At 41.4% G+C, this 26,972-nt stretch overlaps 1 protein-coding gene across 5 annotated transcripts in view; it reads right to left on the minus strand.

Moving 5' to 3' along the window:
- The window catches only part of LOC128689610 (protein phosphatase 1 regulatory subunit 16A), a 232,031-nt gene that overhangs the window by 81,804 nt on the left and 123,255 nt on the right, over positions 1–26,972 (minus strand). For all 5 annotated transcript variants that reach the window (XM_070087483.1, XM_070087481.1, XM_070087482.1 and 2 more), the window contains exons 7-8: positions 14,674–14,762; positions 4,738–4,872 (exon numbers count right to left, since the gene is read on the minus strand). In XM_070087483.1, coding sequence (XP_069943584.1) covers positions 4,738–4,872; positions 14,674–14,762 — 224 coding nt within the window. The remainder of the gene's footprint in view (positions 1–4,737; positions 4,873–14,673; positions 14,763–26,972) is intronic.

A 26,972-nucleotide genomic window follows, 5' to 3' on the forward strand; every position in this document is an offset into this window, starting at 1 on the left:
TCAATTCTATGATTAACCTTATCCTTCATAAATCCATTTTTGTTAGATCTAATTTCCCTACTCAGAACAAAAGCTGTCCACATATTTATTAAATAAACGCACCAACCATTCAAGTACTATATCCCCACCTGCTTTTAACATTTCTATCTTTATCCCATCAATCCCAGCTGCCTTACCTCCTTTCTACCCATTGCCTCATGAACTTCCCCCACACTCAACTCGTTCTTCCACACTCCTACAAGATGTTATTCCTCCTTGCCCTACACACAAAATCATAGCTTCTCTATCTTCATCAACATTTAACAATTCTTCAAAATATTCCCTCCATCTTCCTGATACCTCTAACTCTCCATTTAATAACTTTCTTCTCCTACTTTTAACTGTCAAATACATTTGTTCCCTACACTTCCTCAACTTAGTGATCTCACTCCAAAACATTTTCTTATTTTCAAAAAAATTTGTTGATATCTCACCCACTCACTCATTTGCTTTTTTTTTTTTTTTTTTTTTTTTTGCATTGCTTCACCACTGATGTGACAGAGTGAACAGGCAAAAGGGAGGGAGGAGGGGGGTATTGGCCTGTATATTGCAGAGTCACTTATTTGCACAGAACTGCTTAATGCCTCAAATGATGTAGTGGAAGTTTTAGTAGTAAAGATCGAGAACCAAAACCAAGTCATTGTGGTAGTCTACAAGCCTCAGGATGCAATGTCCCAGCAATTCCAGGAACAGCTGTTAAAAATTGACCACTATCTGGAAAATCTTCCAGCTCTTGCCCCCAACATCTTGCTCCTGGGGGATTTCAACTTGAGGCACCTAAAATGGAGGAATATAGCAAATAATGTTGTTAGAGTGATAACACCAGGAGGCAGCTCTGACGAGAACTCACACACACACGAGCTTTTAAATCTCTGCACAAAATTCAACTTAAACCAGCAAATAATAGAGCCTACTAGACTGGAGAATACACTAGACCTCATCTTCACTAACAATGATGATCTGATACGAAATATCACCATATCAAAAACAATGTACTCAGATCACAACATACTCATAGTTCAGACATGCATGCGTGGAGCCCAAGACCGACAAAATGAGATCAGTCACGAGGGAGCCTTCACCAAATTCAACTTCAATAACAAGAACATAAAGTGGGACCAAGTAAGCCAAGTCCTAAACGATATAAGCTGGGAAGATAGATTAAGCAACACAGACCCCAACTTGTGCCTAGAACAGATTAACTCGGTGGCACTCGATGTATGCTCAAGGCTTATTCCTTTAAGAAAAAGGAGGAGCAGATGTAAAATAGAAAGAGACAGGGGCTCCCTTTACAAGCGACAGAAAAGAATAACAGACTGGCTAAAAGAGGCTAATATATCTGAAATGCGTAGGGAGGCACTGGTCAGAGAAATAGCAAACATCGAACTTAAGCTAAAGGAATCTTATAGGAGTCAGGAATCGAGGAAAGAACTAAAAGCCATAAATGAAATCGAAAGAAACCCAAGGTATTTCTTTTCTTATGCCAAATCAAAGTCGAGAACAACATCCAGTAATGGGCCCCTGCTTAAACAAGATGGGTCCTACATAGATGACAGCAAGGAAATGAGTGAGCTACTCAAGTCCCAATATGACTCAGTTTTTAGCAAACCGCTAACCAGACTGAGAGCCGAAGATCTAAATGACTTTTTTATGAGAGCGCCACAGAATTTGGTAAACACAAGCCTATCTGATGTTATCCTGATGCCAAATGACTTCAAACAGGCGATAAATGGCATGCCCATGCATTCTGCCCAAGGGCCAGACTCATAGAACTCTGTGTTCATCAAGAACTGCAAGAAGCCCATATCACATGCTTTTACCATCCTATGGAGAGGGAGCATGGACACGAGGGTCATCCCACAGTTACTAAAAACAACAGACATAGCCCCACTCCACAAAGGGGGCAGTAAAGCAATAGCAAAGAATACAGACCGATAGCACTAACATCCCATATCATAAAAATCTTTGAAAGGGTCCTAAGAAGCAAGATCACCACCCATCTAGATACCCATCAGTTACACAACCCAGGGCAACATGGGTTTAGAGCAGGTCGCTCCTGTCTGTCCCAACTACTGGATCACTATGACAAGGTCCTAGATGCACTAGAAGACAAAAAAAATGCAGATGTAATATATACAGACTTTGCAAAAGCCTTCAACAAGTCTGACCATGGCGTTATAGCTCACAAAATGCGTGCTAAAGGAATAACAGGAAAAAACCTATACCACGGGTGGGAATAGAACCCGCGATCAGAGAGTCTCAAAACTCCAGACTGTCGCGTATGGTATGGTTTGTTTGCAATCGTGTCATTACGATTTCGTGAGTCATGTTAATAACAGGAAAAGTTGGTATGTGGATCTATAATTTCCTTACAAATAGAACACAAAGAGTAATAGTCAACAGAGTAAAATCTGAGGCGGGTACGGTGAAAAGCTCTGTTCCACAAGGCACAGTACTCGCTCCCATCTTGTTTCTCATCCTCACATCTGACATAGACAAGGATGTCAGCCACAGCACCGTGTCTTCCTTTGCAGATGACACTCGAATCTGCATGACAGTGTCTTCCATTGCAGACACTGCAAGGCTCCAGGTGGACATCAACCAAATCTTTCAATGGGCTGCAGAAAACAATATGAAATTCAACGATGAGAAATTTCAATTACTCCAATATGGTAAACACGAGGAAATTAAAACTTCATCAGAGTACAAAACAAATTCCGGCCACAAAATAGAGCGAAAAACCAACGTCTAAGACCAGGAAGTGATCATGTCGGAGGATCTCACCTTCAAGGACCATAACATTGTATCAATCGCATCTGCTAGAAAAATGACAGGATGGATAATGAGAACCTTCAAAACTATGGATGCCAAGCCCATGATGACACTCTTCAGGTCGCTTGTTCTATCTAGGCTGGAATATTGCTGCACACTAACAGCACCTTTCAAGGCAGGTGAAATAGCTGACCTAGAAAATGTACAGAAAACTTTCACAGTGCGCATAACGGAGATAGAACACCTCAATTACTGGGAGCACTTGAAGTTCCTGAACCTGTATTCCCTGGAACGCAGGCGGGAGAGATACATGATTATATACACCTGGAAAATCCTAGAGGGACTAGTACCGAACTTGCACACGAAAATCACTCACAACGAAAGCAAAAGACTCGGCAGATGATGCAACATCCCCCCAATGAAAAGCAGGGGTGTCACTAGCACGTTAAGAGACAATACAATAAGTGTCAGGGGCCCAAGACTGTTCAATTGCCTCCCAGCATACATAAGGGGGATTACCAATAGACCCCTGGCAGTCTTCAAGCAGGCACTGGACAAGCACCTAAAGTCGGTACCTGACCAGCCAGGCTGCGGCTCGTACGTTGGATTGCATGCAGCCAGCAGTAATAGCCTGGTTGATCAGGCTCTGATCCACCATGATGCCTGGTTGCGGACCGGGCTGTGGGGGCACTGACCCCCGGAACTCTCTCATGGTAAACTCCCGATAAACCACTCTTAACCTCTCTTTTCCTCTCCATATACTCCTCCCTCATTGCATCATTTCTACTTTATAAAAACCTTCATATGCTAATTTTTTCTCTCTTACTAATTTCTTTACATCATTCCACCAATCGTTCTTCTTCCCTCCCACACCCACTTTCCTGTAACCACAAACTTCTGCTGAACACTAACACTACATTCTTAAACCTACCCCATACATCTTCATCCCCATTGCCTATACTCTCACTAGCCCATCTATCCTCCAATAGTTGTTTATATCTTACCCTAACTGCCTCCTCCTTTAGCTTATAAAGCTTCACCTCTCACTTACCTGCTACTTCCATTTTCCTTGTATCCCATCTACTTTTTACTCTCACTGTAGCTACAAGTAAAAAGTGATCTGATATACATGTATCTGTGACCCCTCTATAAACATGTACATCTTGAAGTCTACCTAACAGTCTTTTATCTACCATGTCCAACAAACTACCGTCATTATGCCCTACATCATATCTTACGTATTTATTTATCTTCGTTTTCTTAAAATATTTATTACCTCTAACCAAACTCTTCTTTCTATACAAAGTTCAATCAAAGGGTCCCCATTATCATTTACACATGGCACCCCAAACTTACCTACCAAAAGACTTAAGATTCAATTTGGCAAAGGTGACAATACCTATTTTTACCTTGGCCCTGCTTTTTTACTTTCGACCAACTTTAGCACTGCCTTATTTAATTTTCAACTCTTGCACTAGGTTTGCTTTCAGTTATTACTCAGCTCAATTAACTTTTATGCTACAATCAAAACAATTCAGACACCTCTGTAGCCATGTACCCTTGTTCTAGTTGCTTCTCAAAATGATACACACATGCTGGAAGTGTGCTATTTTCCATCTCTATTTATGCTGTTAAATAATTACAGTAGACTCTATCCTTGATCATAACAAGACCTTACCACAAACAATCTACTGGCAGATGCAGATCTACCTATCATTTTTTTCTCCATTTGATTTATCTCATTACTCAAAATATTTAAAAGATAAACTTAATAATATTATGAACCTTTTCTTATGAGACACTTAGAACTTTTCAAAATTGTAACATTTCATCTGACACGATGATAACATGTAAAAACTTACACATTCCCCAACACCTTTAATATATAATATTTAGATAGTAATAAAAAATTAAGTATATACCTACCAAAGGCTTTTTATGTTCTAACTGAAGTCTTATTCTTGCTTCCTCCTGTGCTTCTTTCTTTGGTGTTAATGTTTTCTCCCGTATAGATGTTCGCCGCACTGACTGTGTTCGTGTATTGGAGTGTGCACGACGAACCTGAAAAAGGAAAAACGCATTACAGAAACAACAATTCTAGGTAGTAGGTTGGTAGACAGCAACCGCCCAGGGAGGTACTACCGTCCTGCCAAGTGAGTGTAAAACGGAAGCCTGTAATTGTTTTACATGATGGTAGGATTGCTGGTGTCTTTTTATTCTGTCTCATACACATGCAAGATTTCAGGTATGTCTTGCTACTTCTACTTACACTTAGGTCACACTACACAAACATGTACAAACATATATATACACACCCCTCTGGGTTTTCTTCTATTTTCTTTCTAGTTCTTGTTCTTGTTTATTTCCTCTTACCTCCATGGGGAAGTGGAACAGAATTTTTCCTCCGTAAGCCATGCTTGTTGTAAAAGGCGACTAAAATGTCGAGAGCAAGGGGCTAGTAACCTCTTCTCCTGTATATATTACTAAATGTAAAAGGAGAAACTTTCGTTTTTCCTTTTGGGCCACCCCGCCTCGGTGGGATACAGCCGGTGTGTTGACAGAAAGAAAGAAAGAAGAAACAACAATCTTCAACACATCTCTCAAAACAGGGTAACTACCCAAGGTCTGGAAGACAGGAAATGTAGTCCCAATCTTTAAGAAAGAAGACAAGCAGGTGGCATTAAACTACAGATCAGTGTCACTGACATGTATGGTATGCACAGTCATGGAGAAGCTTATCAGGAAAAGACTGGTGGAAAACCTAGAAAGGAATGAGAGTATACATGTTCACCAGCACAGTTTCAGGGAGGAAAAACCCTGTGTCACAAACCTACTGGAGTTTACAACAAGGTGACATAAGTAAGACAGGAGAGAGACGGGTGGGTAGACCGCATTTTCTTGGACTACAAGGTTTTCGACACAGTTCCACACAAGAGACTGGTGTAAAAGCTAGAGGAGCAGGCAGGAATAACAGGAAAGGCATTGCAATGGATCAGAGAATACCTGACAGCAAGGAAACGAGTGATAGTAAATGGCGAGCTGTCGGAGTGGGCACCTGTGATGAGCGAAGTTCCACAAGGGTCAGTCCTAGGGCTGGTGCAGTTTCTGGTATATGTGAATGACACAATGGAAGGGATAGATTCAAAGGTGTCCCTGTTTGCAGATGATGTGAAGCTAATGTGGAGAATTCAAGTGGATGAGGATCAGGTAGAACTACAAAAGGATTTGGATAGGCTACAAGCCTGATCCAACAACTAGCTCCTGAAGTGTAAAGTGCAAATCTAAGAGAAGCCTTGAGGAATCTCAACAGTCATTCTGGGCCCTGTACACAACATACATCGTGCCCATCTTGAAGTATGCAGCACCAATATGGAACATGCACCTGAAAAAAGAATGCTAAGAAACCAGAGAAGGTACAAACATAGGCAACAAGACTCGTTCCTGAGCTAAGGGGCATGAGCTATGAGGAGAAGCTAATAGAAATGGCTCATGACATTTGAGGACAGAAGAACCAGGGGAGATAATGATAACACACAAAATTGATAAATAAGATAGTGAAAGACTGTTTGAGAGGCAAGAAACAGGAACTTTAGGGGACAGCTGGAAATTATTGACAGATAAGCTGTAGGAATGCCATGTGTGTTAGTAAGTTTATTTAGATATACACAAATACAGTTACATAGATTATCATACATAACAGCATAGGTGTAGAGAACCTAGGATAACCCAAAAAAGTCAGACAAAGTGACTTATTTCCATTGGGGTCCTTGTTGTAAGAGGCAACTAACATGCCAGGAGCAAGGGGCTAGTAACCCCTTCTCCTGTATACATTACTAAAGTTAAAAAGAGAAACTTTTGTTTTTTTTCTTTTTGGGCTTCCCTGCCTCTGTGGGTTACAGCTGGTTTGTTGAAAGAAGCAGCAGCTGTGGGAATATCAGGAAGTATTTCTTCATTCTCAGAGTGGTCGGAAAGTGGAATCAGGCTCCATACATAGTTTTAAGAGCATTTAGGACAGACAGACACATACACACATCTTATCTGCTCTTGTGTGGACTCAAATTCCTTTTCCTTCCAAGGCAAATATTATTCGCAAACCATCGATTTCACTATGGGCTCTCCTCTATCTCTTGTTCTTGCTAATCTCTACATGGAATACTTCGAGACTGTTCTTCCTGCCATTAATGTGCGCCCTTCACTCTGGCTCCGCTATGTAGATGATATCTTTGCTCTTCGTAATTCATTTTCCTGTCCTGGCTACCCTTCCCATTTCATAGACTCTGCCTTCTCATGTGCTAAACAGACTTTCTTCTCTCCCAAACTCTCTACTCCTGTGAACTCTCCTGTCCTCTGCCTTCCCTATATTTCCGCTCTTTCTAATCTCAACAACTCTCCATTCCTTAGACATCAAACTTACTTTTTGCCAGACTAACACTCTTCACACCAATCTAGGACATACCTCTCCTCCCTCTACAGATTCTCCTGGTGTCTACTTTATTTCTTGTTCATCTTGTCCTCTTCAATACTTTGGAGAAACTGGCCGTTCTCTTCCTAACAGACTCGGAGAGCACAAAAATAGTGTTAAGCTTGCCGACGCCAATAATGCTCTTTTCTGTCATGTCAGAGATCACAGTCATCCTACTGACTTGTCTTCTGCCCAAACTGTCTACCCTAAGTCTAATTTTCACAGTTGCCATCTGGTTGAATCCTCCCTTATACACAACTTTCCTTGTATGAATCTTAGTCCTGGCTTTGTCTCTGTAGATACCTTCCTTTCCCATTACATTGTAAAATGCTCCAAACTTCAGAACACAAATGACTTAACCTGATTCTTGTATCCTCCTCCTCCCTCTTCCCCTTGCCTATTTCTCCTTTCAGTTTTCTTTCTTCTGCCTTGGGTATTTGGTCCGTTACTATTATTTTTCCCCCCTCTGTGTTCTTATTCTTACCCTTTGTGGGCCCCTAGCTCCCTTGCAGTGCTCCTCCTTCTTAGTCTTTGACTGACTTCACTACTACTACTATTACCTCTACCACTACTTCTCATCTTCCTCTACTACCTCTCTTGTCCTGTCCCTGTCTGCTGGCCTATATATACTCCCACCTCCTCTCCTTTCCATTAGTGTGGCTTTGTAAATGGTCTAAGTAGGACCGAAATACCGTTGTAAGCTCCTCTCTCCTATGTGCAGGTTATTTATGTATTGTTCCAGTCATGGTATTGTGCATTTGTGTTATTTTCACACATGAATGTGCACAATCACACACAAAGTGATTTGTAAAGACTCTGAACAGGGAATAGATAGAAATAGACCCAAACCAAATGGAAAAAATAAACAAACAAAATTCTAGAGATTTTATATTAAAATATTGATGGGGTTTATCTCAAAAGTGTTTAACACAATATTTAACAAGACATGGGTGAGAGAAGAATTTGAAAAAAAATTCATAGAATGCTTAATAAACCTAGTTAACAATTACTGAAAATGCAAAACTCATTGCTGGTGGGATTGCAATTATAAATAAATACATAAACTAGATAGCCTATGAGGTTGAAATAATAAAGAAACTGTTATCCAAATTCCTCATTGTACTGATTTTTTCTTATGCATCAGCATTTGAAAGCTTAATACCGGACCTACTAGTGGTACAGCACTTGCTGAAGCAGCAGCCTCAATACTGGACCTACCAGCAGTACAACACTTGCTGAAGCAGCAGCCTCAACATTGGACCTATACTAGTGGTACAACATTTGCTGAAGCAGCATCCTCAATACTGGACCTACCAGCAGTACAACACTTGCTGAAGCAGCAGCCTCAATATTGGACCTATACTAGTGGTACAACATTTGCTGAAGCAGCATCCTCAATACTGGACCTACCAGCAGTACAACACTTGCTGAAGTAGCAACCTCAATATTGGACCTATACTAGTGGTACAACATTTGCTGAAGCAGCAGCCTCAATACTGGACCTACCAGTGGAACACTTGCTGAAGCAGCAGCCTCAACACTGGACCTATACTAGTGGTACAGCACTTGCTGAAGCAGCAGCCTCAATACTGAACCTACCAGTAGTACAACACTTGCTGAAGTAGCAGCCTTAATACTGGACCTACCAGTAGTACAACACTTGCTGAAGTAGCAGCCTCAGTACTGGACCTACCAGTAGTACAACACTTGCTGAAGTAGCAGCCTCAATACTGGACCTACCAGTAGTACAACACTTGCTGAAGTAGCAGCCTCAGTACTGGACCTACCAGTAGTACAACACTTGCTGAAGTAGCAGCCTCAATACTGGACCTACCAGTAGTACAACACTTGCTGAAGTAGCAGCCTCAATACTGGACCTACCAATAGTACAACACTTGCTGAAGTAGCAGCCTCAATACTGGACCTACCAGTAGTACAACACTTGCTGAAGCAGCAACCTCAATACTGGACCTACCAATAGTACAACACTTGCTGGAGCAGCAGCCTCAATACTGAACCTACACTAGTGGTACAGAACTTGCTGAAGTAGCAGCCTCAATACTTGACCTACCAGTAGTACAACACTTGCTAAAGTAGCAGCCTTAATACTGGACCTACCAGTAGTACAACACTTGCTAAAGTAGCAGCCTTAATACTGGACCTACCAGTAGTACAACACTTGCTGAAGTAACAGCCTCAGTACTGGACCTACCAGTAGTACAACACTTGCTGAAGTAGCAGCCTCAATATTGGACCTACCAGTAGTACACTTGCTGAAGTAGCAGCCTCAATACTGGACCTATCAGTAGTACAACACTTGCTGAAGTAGCAGCCTCAGTACTGGACCTACCAGTAGTACAACACTTGCTGAAGTAGCAGCCTCAATACTGGACCTACCAGTAGTACACTTGCTGAAGTAGCAGCCTCAATACTGGACCTACCAGTAGTACAACACTTGCTGAAGTAGCAGCCTCAGTACTGGACCTACCAGTAGTACAACACTTGCTGAAGTAGCAGCCTCAGTACTGGACCTACCAGTAGTACAACACTTGCTGAAGTAGTAGCCTCAATACTGGACCTACCAGTAGTACAACACTTGCTGAAGCAGCAGCCTCAATACTGGACCTACACTAGTGGTACAGAACTTGCTGAAGTAGCAGCCTCAATACTGGACCTACCAGTAGTACAACACTTGCTGAAGCAGCAGCCTCAATACTGGACCTACCAGTAGTACAACACTTGCTGAAGCAGCAGCCTCAATACTGGACCTACACTAGTGGTACAGAACTTGCTGAAGTAGCAGCCTCAATACTTGACTTACCAGTAGTACAATACTTGCTGAAGTAGCAGCCTCAGTATTAGACCTACCAGTGGAACAACACTTTGCTATGCAATTTTCCTAAGAGCCCATCTGTTTTTATCAGCAACTAAATTTCTAAACTTATAAAATTTAATATTCAATATAACAAAATGAACACATTAAAGAGTAAAACATTTTGTTACAGTTCTTAATCCTAAGTTCTGTTCTTTATTAGGCATGTAAGAAGACATGTTGTGTACATTCTGAGAAAAAAATTGTAGATTTAAAAGTTGATTTTCTTCTCTTAGGCCATCATGACAGAGCAACAGAAATGCCATGTGATAGAATTTACTATGAAAAACTAATCTTGAAACAACGAACCATAATGTATTATGGTTCGCTGTATAATGTATTACAGTGGATAAGAGTATTTGTTTGAAAGAAAATTTAAGCAATAAAGCTACCAGTAATAGGAGGAAAAATGTTCTCAGAGGGAAATGTCATGAAGAGTGTTTCACACAGAACAGTAAGTGCTCAGAAGAAATTTATAATTTATATAAATGATATGCCAAAAGAAAAAACTGTATAAACATTTGAAGGCTAAAAAATCCAATTTAAAATAGCAATAAAAATTACTGTAGATACCTACAAGATATGACCAAATTAAACAGTGACTTTACAAATGGATGATGGTATTTAACACTTACAGTGACGTATCCGCCGAAATTAAACGTGCTTTCAGCATGTTGCGATTTTTCAAAACATAAATACTGTGGACCCTCCCTTTTCATCTTTAATTCGTTCCAGAGAGTCTGACAAAATGTGAAATTGACTAAAACTGAAACCATTTTCCCTATAAGAAATAATGTAAATCCAATTAATCCGTTTCAGACATCTAAAAGTATAAAAAAAATATATATTTATAGAGAAGAACTATATTCCACAGCTTATTTATCTATTACAATTCATCTAATATGACATAATAAACAATATTAAAAACATAGAAACATGATATATACTCTAGAATAAATAAAATATGTCATTATGTATATGGGGAGTAAGTGGTGGTGGCGTTGTTGTTGGGTTTATATATTAGTGGTAGTGGAGGCCGCAGCAGAAGCCACCAACACTATTCACACAAACAATGTATGTAATTTATATTTTATATTATTATATTATCACACTGGCCGATTCCCACCAAGGCAGGGTGGCCCGAAAAAGAAAAACTTTCACCATCATTCACTCCATCACTGTCTTGCCAGAAGGGTGCTTTACACTACAGTTTTTAAACTGCAACATTAACACCCCTCCTTCAGTTTAATTTATAAATAAGAAATATTTACACTTATTGTACCTTAGAGATGCTGGCATTGGTTTAGGGTGGTGGAAGATAGGCAGGGTGGCATATGTTTGTCAGTGACCCTGTATACCTCCAATAACATTGGAGGAGTCAGTTTCGTGTCTTCCTTTTTCTATCACTTAATCGCTTAACTTACGTGCTACACCATTAATGCTACACTTCATCGCAGGCTGGCGCTATAGCTTTTATCGACTCCTGCTGCTTTAGTATCGTACATATCGTAGAATTACTGAATCACTAAAGAAGGCACATTCTCCCCTCTCTCTTCCTCCTCCACTTTGGTACGTACTCTGCTACGAGTTTTTTCTTGAATTCCATCGTGTTTCTCACCTTCTTTATCAACAGGCTGTCACTAGCAACTTTCTCTGGGCCCATGGTGGCTTATTTAGCAGTCACACAGAATAAACAAGTGCAAAAAACAATGAATTATTACAAAATGTTTCCTATGGCCTCGTAGGTTAACCCTTTCAGGGTCCATGCCATAGATCTATGGCATTATGTTGAGGGTCCAAACCGTAGATCTACTCCATGAGCTCAGCTCACTCTGATAAGCTGTGAGTGGTAAATTTGGGCCTAGATATGAGGGAATACATCCATGTGGTATGTGTGCACCACATAAAACAAATCCTGCAGCACACAGTGCATAATGAGAGAAAAAAAAACGAGACCATAATTTTCGATTAAAACAGCAACTTTGCATTGTTTTTCTGTATGTTTTTATAGCTGTATTTGCGATTTCTTGGTCTCATTTGATAGAATGGAAGACATATTACAGAAATAATGATTTTGATTGGTTTTAGTACTGAAAATGGCTTGAAACTGAGCTCAAGTAACGGAAATGTTAAATTTTTGCTGATGTTCAAGAGTAAACAAATGACCTCACACATCTAATACACACCAGCTGGTGGGTCTAATATACGTTCACAAATGTGCTGATATTATTTATACAATTATTACAATATTGCATGACAGTAAATCTTCTATTTTTTGGTTTGAATAAAAATTCATTATGTGCACACATACAGAGGTACAATTAAAAATCAAAATGAAATTCACTTGTAAAGCCTGAAAACATAACTAATGAACAGAGGAAATGTTAGTTTAGTGCCAGGAATTCTGCATTGTTTATTCTGGACCCTATTTTGAAATTGGAATATTTTGAACTCTGCACTAAATTGGCCAAATTACCAATTTCCAATCACTTTATTTTGTAGTTGAAACAGCTGAGCTGGTGATTTCTTGTGCTCAGTCAATAGAATAGAAGTAATACTAGTGAAATAGCTAAGAATTTGGTCGACTGGAATAAGGTAATTGGCCTAAAATGGGACTCAAAGTCGGCAAAATCGCCAATGTGTAAATATCGCTGACACATCAAAATTCGCAAGAGAATAATTTCGTTAATTTTCCATCAAATTTCGGATTTTTTTGTTTTATTACTTTCAGAAAAAGATTCTCTACCATTTCATGAGAAAAAATAACAAAATTATTTTTTGAAAATTTTTGGACACTGGTGTGCACTTTGAAATTTGGCCTCTGGACCCTGAAAGGATTAATGTTCACTCACCGAGAAACAAAGCGACACTGCCTCCTCAGAATGCGTGTGTGGGAGGTTGTGTGTGCTGCACACTCGGACATGTACCATACCACCAACGAGAATGGAGGAAAGCAACGGAAACGGAGCCAACATTTTTACCATACCACTGACAAGAAAAAGGACACAAGTGCAACTAATGTGACATTTATAGTGGCAACGTTTCGCTCTCCAGGAGCTTTATCAAGCCGTTACAAACAATACATGGACACAGAGGGTATATAAAGGCTCAGAGTGAGGTGCAATACTAGTGAGGTAACATTTCGATGTTCACTAGTGGTAGTAGTAGTAGTAGTAGTGACAAAGGTAATACAATATGATAGAGCAATTGATTCGTACAAGAGTAAAAGGATGTAAAAGCTATTACTTGGGTAACATAAAAATAGGTTGAGATGATTGGTGGAATTTTGGTGTTGTACACAGGCGTTGAAATTCCACCAATCATCTCATGAAATTCAGAGACACCCAATTAGTGATCAAAGAAACTAATTTCCGCAGACGCAAGTGCCTCGAATCAGCACTGATCGCTGTTTCGAATACAATTAAACAAATCAACGGCAGCTTCACCATCTCCGAAGTCTTAGCAAGATTCCTCCTGAAAACAGTAAACCCTGCCATCACATAGTCTCTCCTGTTATACTACACAAAGCACATTACAGAGAGTGAACACTGAAACAAGCTGCCTCTTTCCAGTCTATATTTGTCCAACCTATTTTTATGTTACCCAAGTAATAGCTTTTATATCCTTTTACTCTTGTACGAATCAATTGCTATTTCATATTGTATTACTTTTGTCACTACTACTACTACTACTACTACTAGTGAACATCGAAATGTTACCTCACTAGTATTGCACCTCACTCTGAGCCTTTATATACCCTGTGTCCATGTATTGTTTGTAATGGCTTGATAAAGCTCCTGGAGAGCGAAACGTTGCCACTATAAATGTCACATTAGTTGCACTTGTGTCCTTTTACTTTACATATTGTCGGTAATTCTACCAACTTTATTACACACTGACAAGAACAAAGGAAAGCAGTGAAAACGGAGCCAATAATTTTACGGAAAAAATCTGCGAAAACGGAAATGAGCAAAAACAGAGCCCAACGAAAAGGGAGGGTCCATTGTAAGCAAATAATTTTCTCTGTTCATTAATCACATCCCCAAGCCTATGTAATACTTGACCTCCATACTGAATCCATCATCACCCAAAATATCAAAGTTTTACCCCATTTCTCGGATTAATACAATATAACAAAAAATCATTGGTCGTAGTTAAGGCTGTCCCAATAATTGTAGCAGACCTAATTAAAACCCATAAAATAGACTGGGAGTGGGCCAGAGGCCCAATCCCTTTTTATCAGGAAAATTGCCTGGTCTGAAATCAACAAAAATCCTCTGTACTTCTTTAGTATGTTCTTCATTCTATACACTGATACCCAGAAACAGCCAATAAAACCATAAAACAACCCTAAAAAGCCTTAAAAATTATTATTTTAAGCTAAACATGAGTTCAGAGGTTTGCTTTACCTCAAGTCTAGGCCAGAATTTACCACTTACAGCATATTTAAGGGTACTGTGCATCAATGATGTACATTTATGCATGAGAAAGTAAAAGTTAATAATATAAAAATCTTCAAACGTCTCACCCTTCTTGTTTGGTCATGAAGCCTCTTTGTCTCCTGTTCACTGATGAGTTGCATGATTCTTTCTCTCAGTTCTGCATCCTCGCATATATCTGTGAAGAACAAACAATATACAGTGGAACCTTGGTTTTCGTTTTTAATTAGTTCTAGAGAGTCGGACGAAAACCAAATTTGATGAAAACTAAAGCAATATTTCCCATAAGAAATAATGTAAATCCAATTAATCCATTCCAGACACCCAAAAGAATTAAAAAAAAACACATTTTAGAGAGAATAAATATAGTTTTACATACAGAAAACAATGAGAAATAAATATAAATGACTAACTTTAATTGATAAATTAACATTTAAATCACTATTACATACCTTTATTGAAGACTCTTGTTGGCATATGGAAGAATTTATTGTTTGGAAGGGAAATCCCCTTCCATAAGGTCTTCAGGTATCAAAGCCCTATCTGGGGTTACTTTCCTTCTTTATCTTTTACTGGCACTAGGACCAGCTTGAGAGTCACTGTACCCCTGTCGCACAAAAAATCTGTCCAGAGAGCTCTGTTTCTGGCGTCTCTAAGATTTGCCTAAAATGGGACAAGGCATTGTCATTGAACATGTTGAAGACAAGGCTTGCAACAGTTTTGTTAGGGTGATAATTCTCCACAAAACTTTGCACCTCACTCCACTTTGCACAAATGTCCTTGATCACTGAAGAAGGCACATTCTCCCCTCTCTCTTCCTCCTCTTCAGAAGCAATTTCCTCAGCTGCAATCTGTTCCTGTTCCAGTTGAAGATCTTGCAGCTCTTCAGTGGTTAGCTCTTCCCTGTGGTCCTCCACCAACTCTTCCACATCCTTGCCACTCACATCCAACCCCATGGACTTCCCCAATGCCACAATAGATTCCACAACAGGCGCAGGGTTGTCAGGGCCAGCCTCAAATCCTTCAAAATCCTTCTCTTGGACACATTCTGGCCACAATTTTCTCCAAGCAGAGTTCATCGTCCTGGAAGTCACTTCCTGCCAAGCCTTATCTATAAGGCTTATGCAACTGAGGATATTGAAGTGATTCCTCCAGAACTCTCTTAGGGTCAATTCAGTGTCTGAGGTCACTTCAAAGCACCTTTGAAACACTGCTTTGGTGTAGAGTTTCCTGAAGTTTGAAATGGCCTGCTGGTCCATTGGCTGGATGAGAGGAGTGATATTAGGGGGCAAGAATTTCACTGTAATGAAACTAAACTCCTCAAACAATTGGTCTTCCAAGTCTGGAGGATGAGCAGAAGCATTATCCATTAACAGGAGGCACTTGAGTGGTAATTTATTTTCCAGGAGGTAATTCTTCACACTTGGGCCAAACACTTCAATGACCCACTCAATGAAAAGTAGCCTTGTGACCATGCCTTATTGTTAGCCTTCCACATCACACACAATATACTCTTCATGACATTGTTTTTCTTGAACACTCAGGGTTTTTCAGAGTTAACCACTTCAGGGTCCAAGGCCAAAATCTGAAGTGGTGCTCCAGTGTCCAAGAAATTTTGAAAAAAAAAAAAAAAAAATTATTTTTTCTTACAGAATTAAAGAGCATATTTTTGTGAAGGTAATAAGAAAAAAAAAAATTCTGATCAGTACTTACCGAGATACAGTGCCAAGAAGTTTGTCGAAAATGATGTGGTGGCGGCAACATCGACGAATTCCACATACGCGCATTACATTATTTTGCGTTTTTTGTTGTTTTTTCTTTTCTTTTCCAATTTTTTTCTATTCCTACTAACATTTGGGGCCTGAGAGACCAATACTGTATATAATGTATATATATAAACTCAAGATGGGAAGTACAGTGCCTGCACTCTGAAGGAGGGGTGTTAATGTTGCTGTATTGAACACAATAACTGCACTAAAGTTATTATCATATTGTTTACCACTGTTGTTTATTACAATAAACATGCACAAATCTTGTATAATACTAATGTTCTATCATATATTTACATATTTACAATCACTGGACATGGTTTTAGAACTGCTGGAGCTTGTGGAACTCCTTGAAACAAGGCACCATGCACAGAGGCACCTTACATTCCTCACACATAAACCGAGTGTCTTTGCGTCTTTGTTGCCGTCTTTTTGTTTGTGCACAGACGATGCATCTCTTCTGAGCAAATTTCTTCTGAGTTGAAGGAAGTTGTATTATGAAATGATCACCTTCCCTCCTCAAACGCTTGGGTATACCCTGAGGAATTCGAGGACCATGTTGTATAGCAGGTGTTGTTACCTGGTACTTCATTATGAGTTGTCTGACAACAGACAAACAAAATTCACCATACGGTGGTCTGTTGCCAGTCTTTATTTGGTACATATTATATGCATTGAGCATTGAAATGTCCATGAGATGGAAGAAAAGTTTCATGTACCACTTGTAACTCTTATGAACACAGTCAACAAAACCAATCTGCATGTCACATTTGTCAACCAAGCACATGTTTTGTGTATAATCAATCAATGTCACTGGTTTTCGAATACGTTCATTAGTCACTCGATCAACTTTGCCACTGTCTTGCATTTCATTACGGTGAATGGTTGTCAACAATGTGACATCTCGTTTGTCATGCCTCCGTAATGGCATGATGTCATTGGCAGTAAACACCTGCACGTCATCACCACGAGCACCTGCGTTGAGCCTGGGCATATGTTTAGGATTAGAACGCACTGTGCCACACACATCTGTCTTGTTCACTCGCATGAAATCACTGAGTAATGGGCTTGTGTACCAGTTATCGGTATATAATGTATACCCCTTACCAAGATAAGGTGCCATCATGTTTCTCACTACGTCACCTGAGATACCCAATAACATCTTGGTATCTTTCAATGTTTTACTACCCGTGTATACAACAATATCCAACACCAGGCCACTGTCACAATCACAGAGTACAAACAGTTTTATACCAAAGCGTTTCCTCTTGCTCGGTATATACTGCTTGAATGACAGTCAGCCTTTGAACAAAATCAAAGACTCGTCAATTACAAGATTCTTGAATGGATAAAAGTATATGCTGAACTTTTGTTTGAGATACATGAAAACATTTCTAATCTTGTATAACCTGTCACTTCTGTCAGGCCTGGTTTTGTCAGAGAAGTGCAACATACGTAAGAGTAAGACAAACCTGTTCACTGGTATGATTTCACTGAAGACCGGGGTAGAAATTAGCCGATCTGTGGACCAGTATGCTTTTATATTATGCTTATAGACGTGAGGCATAAGCATTATTGTTGCAAAAAGCAAATACATTTCTGCAACAGTCATCTCTTTCCACCTGTGTAGTCTTGACTGTGGTGATAAGATCGTATTTGCCATGGTGTACTCAAAATACTTATTACTTTCCCTGACAATAATTTCCATCAATGGCTGGTCAAAGAATTCCAGTTCATTGGCCGTGGTTCCAAGAGGACAAGTAGGTAGAATTCCACTTTGAGAATCATCAAAGTGGTGAGGCTTGGGAACAAAATTGAGATTTTGCTGCCAATCCCAGATACGGTTTGCTGGTGGATACTGGACATCATAGGCTGGTTGTGCGGGTGGTTGTGGTTGTGGTGGGCTGGTGGCTGGCGCTCCGCTTTGTCCTTGAACTGACGAGTCAGCAGCGTGGGTCCCAGCGTGGCCTGGTGAGTCACGCATGGCGGTGCCACTACCATCACCACTAACACCATCCACTGATGCCTGTGGTCTATCCATGCCAAGTGTAGCCACATCATCCTCACTATCACTACCTAAAACTGGTGTTGGGCCACGGGATGTACTCCGGGATGTACTCCGGCATGTACTCCATCCCCTGGGCACAGCATAGGGTACACTACCCGAGCGCATGCGGCGGCGAACATACCGACGCTTCACTGGTGAATATGATTCCTCACTATCACTACTCAATTGATCGTCGAGCGCAATAAAATCACAGTCCACGTCACTATCATCATCATTACCGAAGTCAGAGGCCTGGCCACATGAAAATATTAGTTTTCTGTTGCGATGAGGAACAACCGACCGTGAGTCACGAGTGCCCACACCAGAGGTAGAAGGTTGAGGATCGTCAGGGTTTTCTGCACTATTATCGATATCCTGGTCATTCTTTTCGGTCACTAACTGATCAAAGCCGTAGAATTCGTCTTCATTTCCACTTCCATCAGTGTCAGAACTATCAGATAGGAAGAGGAGAGTCCCAATTTTCCGGGGAGTGAGAGCTGACTTGCGACGAGGCATGGTGAACAAGGGTAACTGAGGCGGCATTCCCACAATGCTATGCGGGCGCCTAGATTTTTTGTTTATGGCGCACACCCACCACGCAGACCCGTTCTCTCACATGTAGGCCTATGAGCATTTTCGCGCTAAATTTGACGGTGCTAGAATTTTGGCGTAGATCTACGGTTTGGACACTCAACGTAAAGCCGTTGATCTACAGGACGGACCCTGAAAGGGTTAAACACCAGTAAAGGTTTCACTTTGAAATCCCCACTAGCATTACCACAGAACAAAAGAGTTAGCCTATCCTACATAGGTTTGTGTCCTGGCAGGGCCTTTTCCTCCTGCGTGATGTAGGTCCTCTTTGGCATTTTCTTCCAAAAGAGGCCTGTTTCATCACAACTGAACACTTGTTGGGGGAGGAATCCTTTAGCCTCTACGTACCCCTTGAACTCATGAACAAATTCTTTGGCCGCACGTATGTCTGAACTTGCAGTCTCACCATACCTTAACACACTGTGTATGCCAGATTGCCTCTTGAAGTTGTCGAACCAGCCTCTGCTGGCCTTAAATTCACTAACAGCAGCACTCGTTCCAGGCATTTTCTTTACTAGATCCGCATGCAACTGCCTTGCCTTTATGCAAATTATCGCCTCCACATCACTATCTCCCGCTAACTGTTTTTCGTTTATCCACACCAACAACAACTTCTCAACAACTTCTATTATTTGTGATCTCTGTTTCATTAGCACATTTACTCCTTTTGCAACATCAGCTTCCTTGATTTCTTTTTTCTTTGCCAGGATGGAACTGATCATTGATGAAGACTACCCATACATCCTGGCGAGATCGACCACACGTACACCACTTTCATATTTTTCTATAAGTTCTTTCTTGAATTTGATCGTGTTTCTCACCTTCTTTATCAAAAGGCTGGCACTCTGAACTTTCTTTGGCCCCACGGTGGCTTATTTAGCAGTCGCATTCAATAAACAAGCTCAAAAAACAATAAATTACAAAATGTTTTGTATGAATGCGCAGAGTAATGTTTACTCCACGAGAAACAAAGCCAGACTGACACTTTGTGTGAGCATGGGCAGGCGTGGGTAGGAGGACGCACTGGGGATGGCCGACAAAAACCAAGGTGACAAATAAAAACTAGGACAATATTTTGACGAAAAAAAGTCGTCAAAAATCAAATTCGACGATAACCAGGGCAAATGAAAACCAAGGTTCCACTGTACTAACATATCATTTATATAAAAAAATTAGGAATCATTAAGAAGAAAATGATACTTGAGAATGATTTCTAAAGTTTTTCTGCCCACACAGCCTGGCCTGGGGTCAGGTTTTTCTGTTGCCTGCTGATCAACCAGGCTGTTGCTGTTGGCAGCCCACTGGTCCACATAGCCATCATAGCCAAGCTGATTTTACACTTGGCTGAAGTGATTAATGATCCACTTTCCTCTTAAGAACTTCTATACCTGTTCTGGCAATGTTTCTGATATTGGTGGTAGCAGGTTGAATAGACCTGGACCATAGATGCTGACAGTGTTCTACTTAGTGTACCCATGGTACCTTTGCTTTTTGCTGAGCCTATTTTACACTTTCTCCCATATCTTCCACCCCAGTACACTGCTATAGTAATATGTAGATTTGGGACCAAGCCATCAAGTATTTTCCATGTACATGTATATATTACGTAGAATGAAAGGGGGTAAAGCAGCTGGAACTGATGGGATCATGACAGAAATGTTAAAAGCAGGGGGGGATATAGTGTTGGAGTGGTTGGTACTTTTGTTTAATAAATGTATGAAAGAGAGGAAGGTACCTAGGGATTGGCAGAGAGCATGTATAGTCCCTTTATATAAAGGGAAAGGGGACAAAAGAGACTGTAAAAATTATAGAGGAATAAGTTTACTGAGTATACCAGGAAAAGTGTACAGTAGGGTTATAATTGAAAGAATTAGAGGTAAGACAGAATGTAGGATTGTGGATGAGCAAGGAGGTTTCAGAGTGGGTAGGGGATGTGTAGATCAAGTGTTTACATTGAAGCATATATGTGAACAGTATTTAGATAAAGGTAGGGAAGTTTTTATTGCATTTATGGATTTAGAAAAGGCATATGATAAAGTGGATAGAGGAGCAATGTGGCAGATGTTGCAAGTATATGGAATAGGTGGTAAGTTATTAAATGCTGTAAAGAGTTTTTATGAGGATAGTGAGGCTAAGGTTAGGGTGTGTAGAAGAGAGGGAGACTACTTCCCGGTAAAAGAAGGTCTTAGACAGGGATGTGTAATGTCACCATGGTTGTTTAATATATTTATAGATGGGGTTGTAAAGGAAGTACAGTGGACCCCCGCATACCGTTGGCATCACATAACGTTAAATCCGCATACCGGTACATTTTATCGCTTAGACTTTGCCTCGCATACCGCTAAAAAACCCGCTCAACACTACTCGTCCGAGACGCGTCTAATGTGCAGCCTGAGCCAGCCTCACATGTTCCGCCGGTGGCATTGTTTACAAGCCAGCCTCCGCGGTAACATCCAAGCATACAATCGTAACATTTCGTATTATTACAGTGTTTTTGGTGATTTTATCTGCAAAATAAGTGACCATGGGCCCCTGTGGTAAAAAGGGTGAGAAATATTATCGAAATACTGTGGTACCATGGTCAACTGCTGATGCTGCTGCTGCTGTAGCACTGTCAGCTGCTGCTGCTGCTGCACTGTCAGCTGCTGCTGCTGCTGTAGCACTGTCAGCTGCTGCTGCTGCTGCACTGTCAGCTGCTGCTGCCGCTGTAGCACTGTCAGCTGCTGCTGCTGCTGTAGCACCGTCAGCTGCTGCTGCTGCTGTACCACCGTCAGCTGCTGCTGCTGCTGTAGTACCGTCTGCTGCTGCTGTAGCATCGTCTGCTGCTGCTGTAGCACTGTCAGCTGCTGCTGCTGCTGCTGCACTGTCAGCTGCTGCTGCTGCTGTAGCACTGTCAGCTGCTGCTGCTGCTGTAGCACCGTCAGCTGCTGCTGCTGCTGTACCACCGTCAGCTGCTGCTGCTGTTGTAGTACCGTCTGCTGCTGCTGTAGCATTGTCTGCTGCTGCTGTAGCACTGTCAGCTGCTGCTGCTGCTGTAGCACTGTCAGCTGCTGCTGCTGCTGTACCACTGTCAGCTGCTGCTGCTGTAGTACCGTCTGCTGCTGCTGCTGCTGTAGTACCGTCTGCTGCTGCTGCTGCTGTAGTACTGCCTGCTGCTACTGTAGCATCGTCTGCTGCTGCTGTAGCACTGTCAGCTGCTGCTGCTGTTGCTGTAGCACTGTCAGCTGCTGCTGCTGCTGTAGCACCGTTGTTGGTGTGGCTTATTGAGAATACCAAGAAACAATTAATCCCAGAGGGTTAGCCACCCAGGATAACCCAAAAAAGTCAGTGTCATCGAAGACTGTCTAACTTATTTCCATTGGGGTCCTTAATCTTGTCACCCAGGATGCAACCCACACCAGTCGACTAACACCCAGGTGAACAGAGAAAAACGCCTGGAACTAGTGCTCATATTGGTGAATTTAAAGCCAGCAAAGCTTGGTTTGAGAGATTTAAGAATCATAGTGGCATACACAGTGTGATAAGGCCTGTTCTGGAAGAAAATGCCAAACAGGACCTACAGTACTCAGGAGGAAAAGGCACTCCCAGGACACAGTGTCTCATCAGTCATTGCTGCATCTTCAATAAAGGTAAGTGTCATTTATTCTTCATTTAGTAGACTAGTACATGCACAATATATACTGTGCATGTACTACTCTACTACTGTGCATGTATCCTTCTCTTTGTGTGTAGGAAAATGTATATTTCATGTGGTAAAAATTTTTTTTTCATACTTTTGGGTGTCTTGCACGGATTAATTTGATTTCCATTATTTCTTATGGGGAAAATTCATTCGCATAACGATAATTTCGCATAACAATGAGCTCTCATGAACGGATTAATATCGTTATGCGGGGGTCCACTGTAAATGTTAGGGTGTTCGGGAGAGGGGTGGGATTAAATTTTGGGGAATCAAATTCAAAATGGGAATTGACACAGTTACTTTTTACTGATGATACTGTGCTTATGGGAGACTCTAAAGAAAAATTGCAAAGGTTAGTGGATGAGTTTGGGAATGTGTGTAAAGATAGAAAGTTGAAAGTGAACATAGAAAAGAGTAAGGTGATGAGGGTGTCAAATGATTCAGATAAAGAAAAATTGGATATCAAATTGGGGAGGAGTATGGAAGAAGTGAATGTTTTCAGATACTTGGGAGTTGACGTGTCGGCGGATGGATTTATGAAGGATGAGGTTAATCATAGAATTGATGAGGGAAAAAAGGTGAGTGGTGCGTTGAGGTATATGTGGAGTCAAAAAACGTTATCTATGGAGGCAAAGAAGGGAATGTATGAAAGTATAGTAGTACCAACGCTCTTATATGGGTGTGAAGCTTGGGTGGTAAATGCAGCGCCGAGGAGACGGTTGGAGGCAGTGGAGACGTCCTGTTTAAGGGCAATGTGTGGTGTAAATATTATGCAGAAAATTCGGAGTGTGGAAATTAGGAAAAGGTGTGGAGTTTATAAAAGTATTAGTCAGAGGGCAGAAGAGGGGTTGTTGAGGTGGTTTGATCATTTAAAGAGAATGGATCAAAGTAGAATGACATGGAAAGCACATAAATTTATAAGGGAAGGAAGGCGGGGTAGGGGTCGTCCTCGAAAGGGTTGGAGAGAGGGGGTAAAGGAGGTTTTATGGGCAAGGGGCTTGGACTTCCAGCAAGCGTGCGTGAGCGTGTTAGATAGGAGTGAATGGAGACGAATGGTACTTGGGACCTGACGATCTGTTGGAGTGTGAGCAGGGTAATATTTAGTGAAGGGATTCAGGGAAACCGATTATTTTCATATAGTCGGACTTGGGTCCTGGAAATGGGAAGTACAATGCCTGCACTTTAAAGAAGGGGTTTGGGATATTGGCAGTTTGGAGGGATAAGTTGCGTATCTTTATATGTGTATGCTTCTAAACTGTTGTATTCTGAGCACCTCTGCAAAAACAGCGATAATGTGCGAGTGTGGTGAAAGTGTTGAATGATGAAAGTATTTTCTTTTTGGGGATTTTCTTTCTTTTTTGGGTCACCCTGCCTCGGTGGGAGACGGCCGACTTGTTGAAAAAAAAAAAAATGTATATATTATCAGGTCTGCCTCTGTCTTTTCTTTTTTTTTTCTTTTACAGAGGGCTTGACAAGGTTAGGTTAAGGATCCCTAGCTTTATTGACAAGCTAAGAGTTGTTACCTACATCAGCTCATTTGAAAGCATTCTTATTGTTACAAAAGAAACAAGTATTTTTATTGTTATGAAACATACAAGTAGGGAACAGGATGAAGTTGGAGCCATCTGTGGGCCAGCATTTTCATTTGATCAAGTGACTATCTCATTGACATCATAATGCTGTACGAATGTGTTCCATACTCGAGTCATCCTGGGAATAAATGATCTCAGATGAAGTGATGTTCTGGAGAAGGGTAAAGAGTGAAGTTGCTGCTTTCTACCCGTCTTGTGGTATAGAAGCTTGCTTCTCGTCGTCCTCGAAGTGGGTCCAAGTGTGGTACTTTGACAATATTGGCCTTGTACATAACAGTAAAGCCATCCACATCCCTCCTGTGTTGAAGGCTCTGCTGAAATGACAGATCTATCCAGGATGGGTCAGGCAAGAGATGAGACGTTTTACTCTGTTCTCTGCTCTGTCAAGCAGTCGCAGATGAGAGGGGGGGGGGGCAGGCAAACCAAGAAAGTGGAGCATACTCAAGGTGTGAGCATACTTGTGCCTCATACAGACTCTTGTAACCCCTACTGTCAAGCAGATGCAAGATATGGCGAAGTGCTGTAAGCTTCCTGGCTGCCTTGTTCGTAGGATTTACAATGTGTTTCTTCATGGTCAGTTTGAAGTTAAATTTCGCCCCAAGAATATCAACTTCTTCCCCAGGTACCAACACTCTCCCATTCATACTTACTACTGCACCGGCATTACCATCGTGGTGCCCAGAGACCATCATCATTTGTGTTTTCTCAGGTGCAGTTGTTACTTGCCATCTGTTTCCCCAAGCTGATATAGCTCTTAGCTGGTGATTGATGTAACTTAGAGCAGCTGGCATTTCTTCTCTTGGATAAGTGAATGTCAGTGTACAGTCATCTGCATATGCATGGGATTCTGGGATGAGATGAAGGTCATTGAAGTAGACATTCCATAACAATGGTCCCAGCACGTTTCCTTGTGGAACACTTGCCCCACTTGGATGTCTTGCTGATTCTGTTCCACTGAGAACTACCCTTAGAGTCTACCATGAAGGTAATCACTGAGGAGACATAGCGTAGAGCCTGCAATTCCTAGAGCTTGCAATTCTGCTAAGAGGCCCTGGTGCCACACCCGGTCGAAAGCACCAGCAATGTCCAGTGCTACCACACAGCTGACTTTGGATTCATCCAGTGACTGGTGTCATTTAGTGGAGAGGTTTAACAACAGATAAGCAGCAGAGTAACCTTTCCTGAAGCCATATTGATGATCACAAAGTAGTGAGCGGTAGTCAAACTCACTAACTCACTCACTCACACTCTCACTCTCACTCTCTCTCTCTCACTCTCTCTCTCACTCTCTCTCTCTCTCTCTCTCTCTCTCTCTCTCCCTCTCCCTCTCACTCTCCCTCTCACTCTCCCTCTCTCATTCTCTCCCTCTCTCACTCTCTCCCTCTCTCATTCTCTCCCTCTCTCACGCTCACTCTGTCACGCTCACTCTGTCACGCTCACTCTGTCACGCTCACTCTGTCATGCTCACTCTGTCACGCTCACTCTGTCACGCTCACTCTGTCACGCTCACTCTGTCACGCTCACTCTGTCACGCTCACTGTCACTCTCGCTCTCTCTCACTCTCTCATGCTCACTCTCACTCTCTCTCTCTCCCTCTCTCTCTCCCTCTCTCTCTCTCTCACTCTCTCTCACACTCTCACTCTCTGACACTCACACTCTCTGACACTCACACTCTCTCTCTCACTTTCACTCTCTCACTTTCTTCTTCACTCTGGAGAGTACATTCTAAGTACTCTGAGGTTTTCCCAGTAGTTTAAATGTTTTATTGGTTTTATGCAGACAGTAAACCTTCTCTGTACCTTTCCCAGCTCTGATACCTCTCCAGCCTTGAAAAAAAAAAAATGTCAAACACTAAACAATACCCCAAGTGAGAGTACAAGTGATTTGAATACTGTTACAACTGGCATTATTTCTCTTGTTTTGAAAGTCTTCTTTATGCAACCTGTTATTTGTTTGGCCTTTGCAGAAAGAGAGGGGTGGTGAGGAGGAAGAAAGAGGTGGGGGAGGATTAGGAGGAGAAGTAGAAACTGTTGGTGCCTGTTACCCACAGGCCTAAATTTGCACCACAACCTGGCTGATAAGGAACTGATTTGAGGAATTTGTTGAGCTCCCTCTTGAAGACAGCCAGGTTTCTGTTGGTAATCCCCCTTATACATGAAGGGAGGGTGTTAATGAGTCTTGGACCCTTCACATTTATTGAGTTCTCTATCAGCATATTCACTGCTTCCCTGCTTTTCACCAGTGTCTGTTACTGTCTGCCAAGCCTCATTTCATATGTAGTGATTTCAGTGTTCAGTTTTGGGCCTAATCTCTCCAGACTCTTCCAGGTGTAGATTATCACGCATCTTTCTTGCACATGTTCTAAGGAGTACAGTTTGAAAGACTACAGGTACACCCAGTAAATTTGGTATTTGGGTGAGTTCATACATGCTGTGAAGGTTCTCTGTACAATTTCAGTTCTGTAGTTTTGCCTGTCTTGAGGTGAGCCATTAGTACACAGCAATATTCCAACCTAGGAAGAATGAGTGACCTGAAGAGCGTCATTGATAGCTTGGCATCCCATAATTTAAAAGTCTTAGTTATCCAACCTATAATTTTCTTTGAAGTTGCAACAATAATGTTGTTATGCTCCATGAACATGAGATCTTCTAACATTGTCAGTTCCAGGTCTCTCACATTAGACTTAAGCTCTAATGAGTAATTTGTG

This window comes from Cherax quadricarinatus, chromosome 22, assembly GCF_038502225.1.
Source record: "Cherax quadricarinatus isolate ZL_2023a chromosome 22, ASM3850222v1, whole genome shotgun sequence".
Classification (NCBI taxonomy): Eukaryota; Metazoa; Arthropoda; class Malacostraca; order Decapoda; family Parastacidae; genus Cherax; species Cherax quadricarinatus.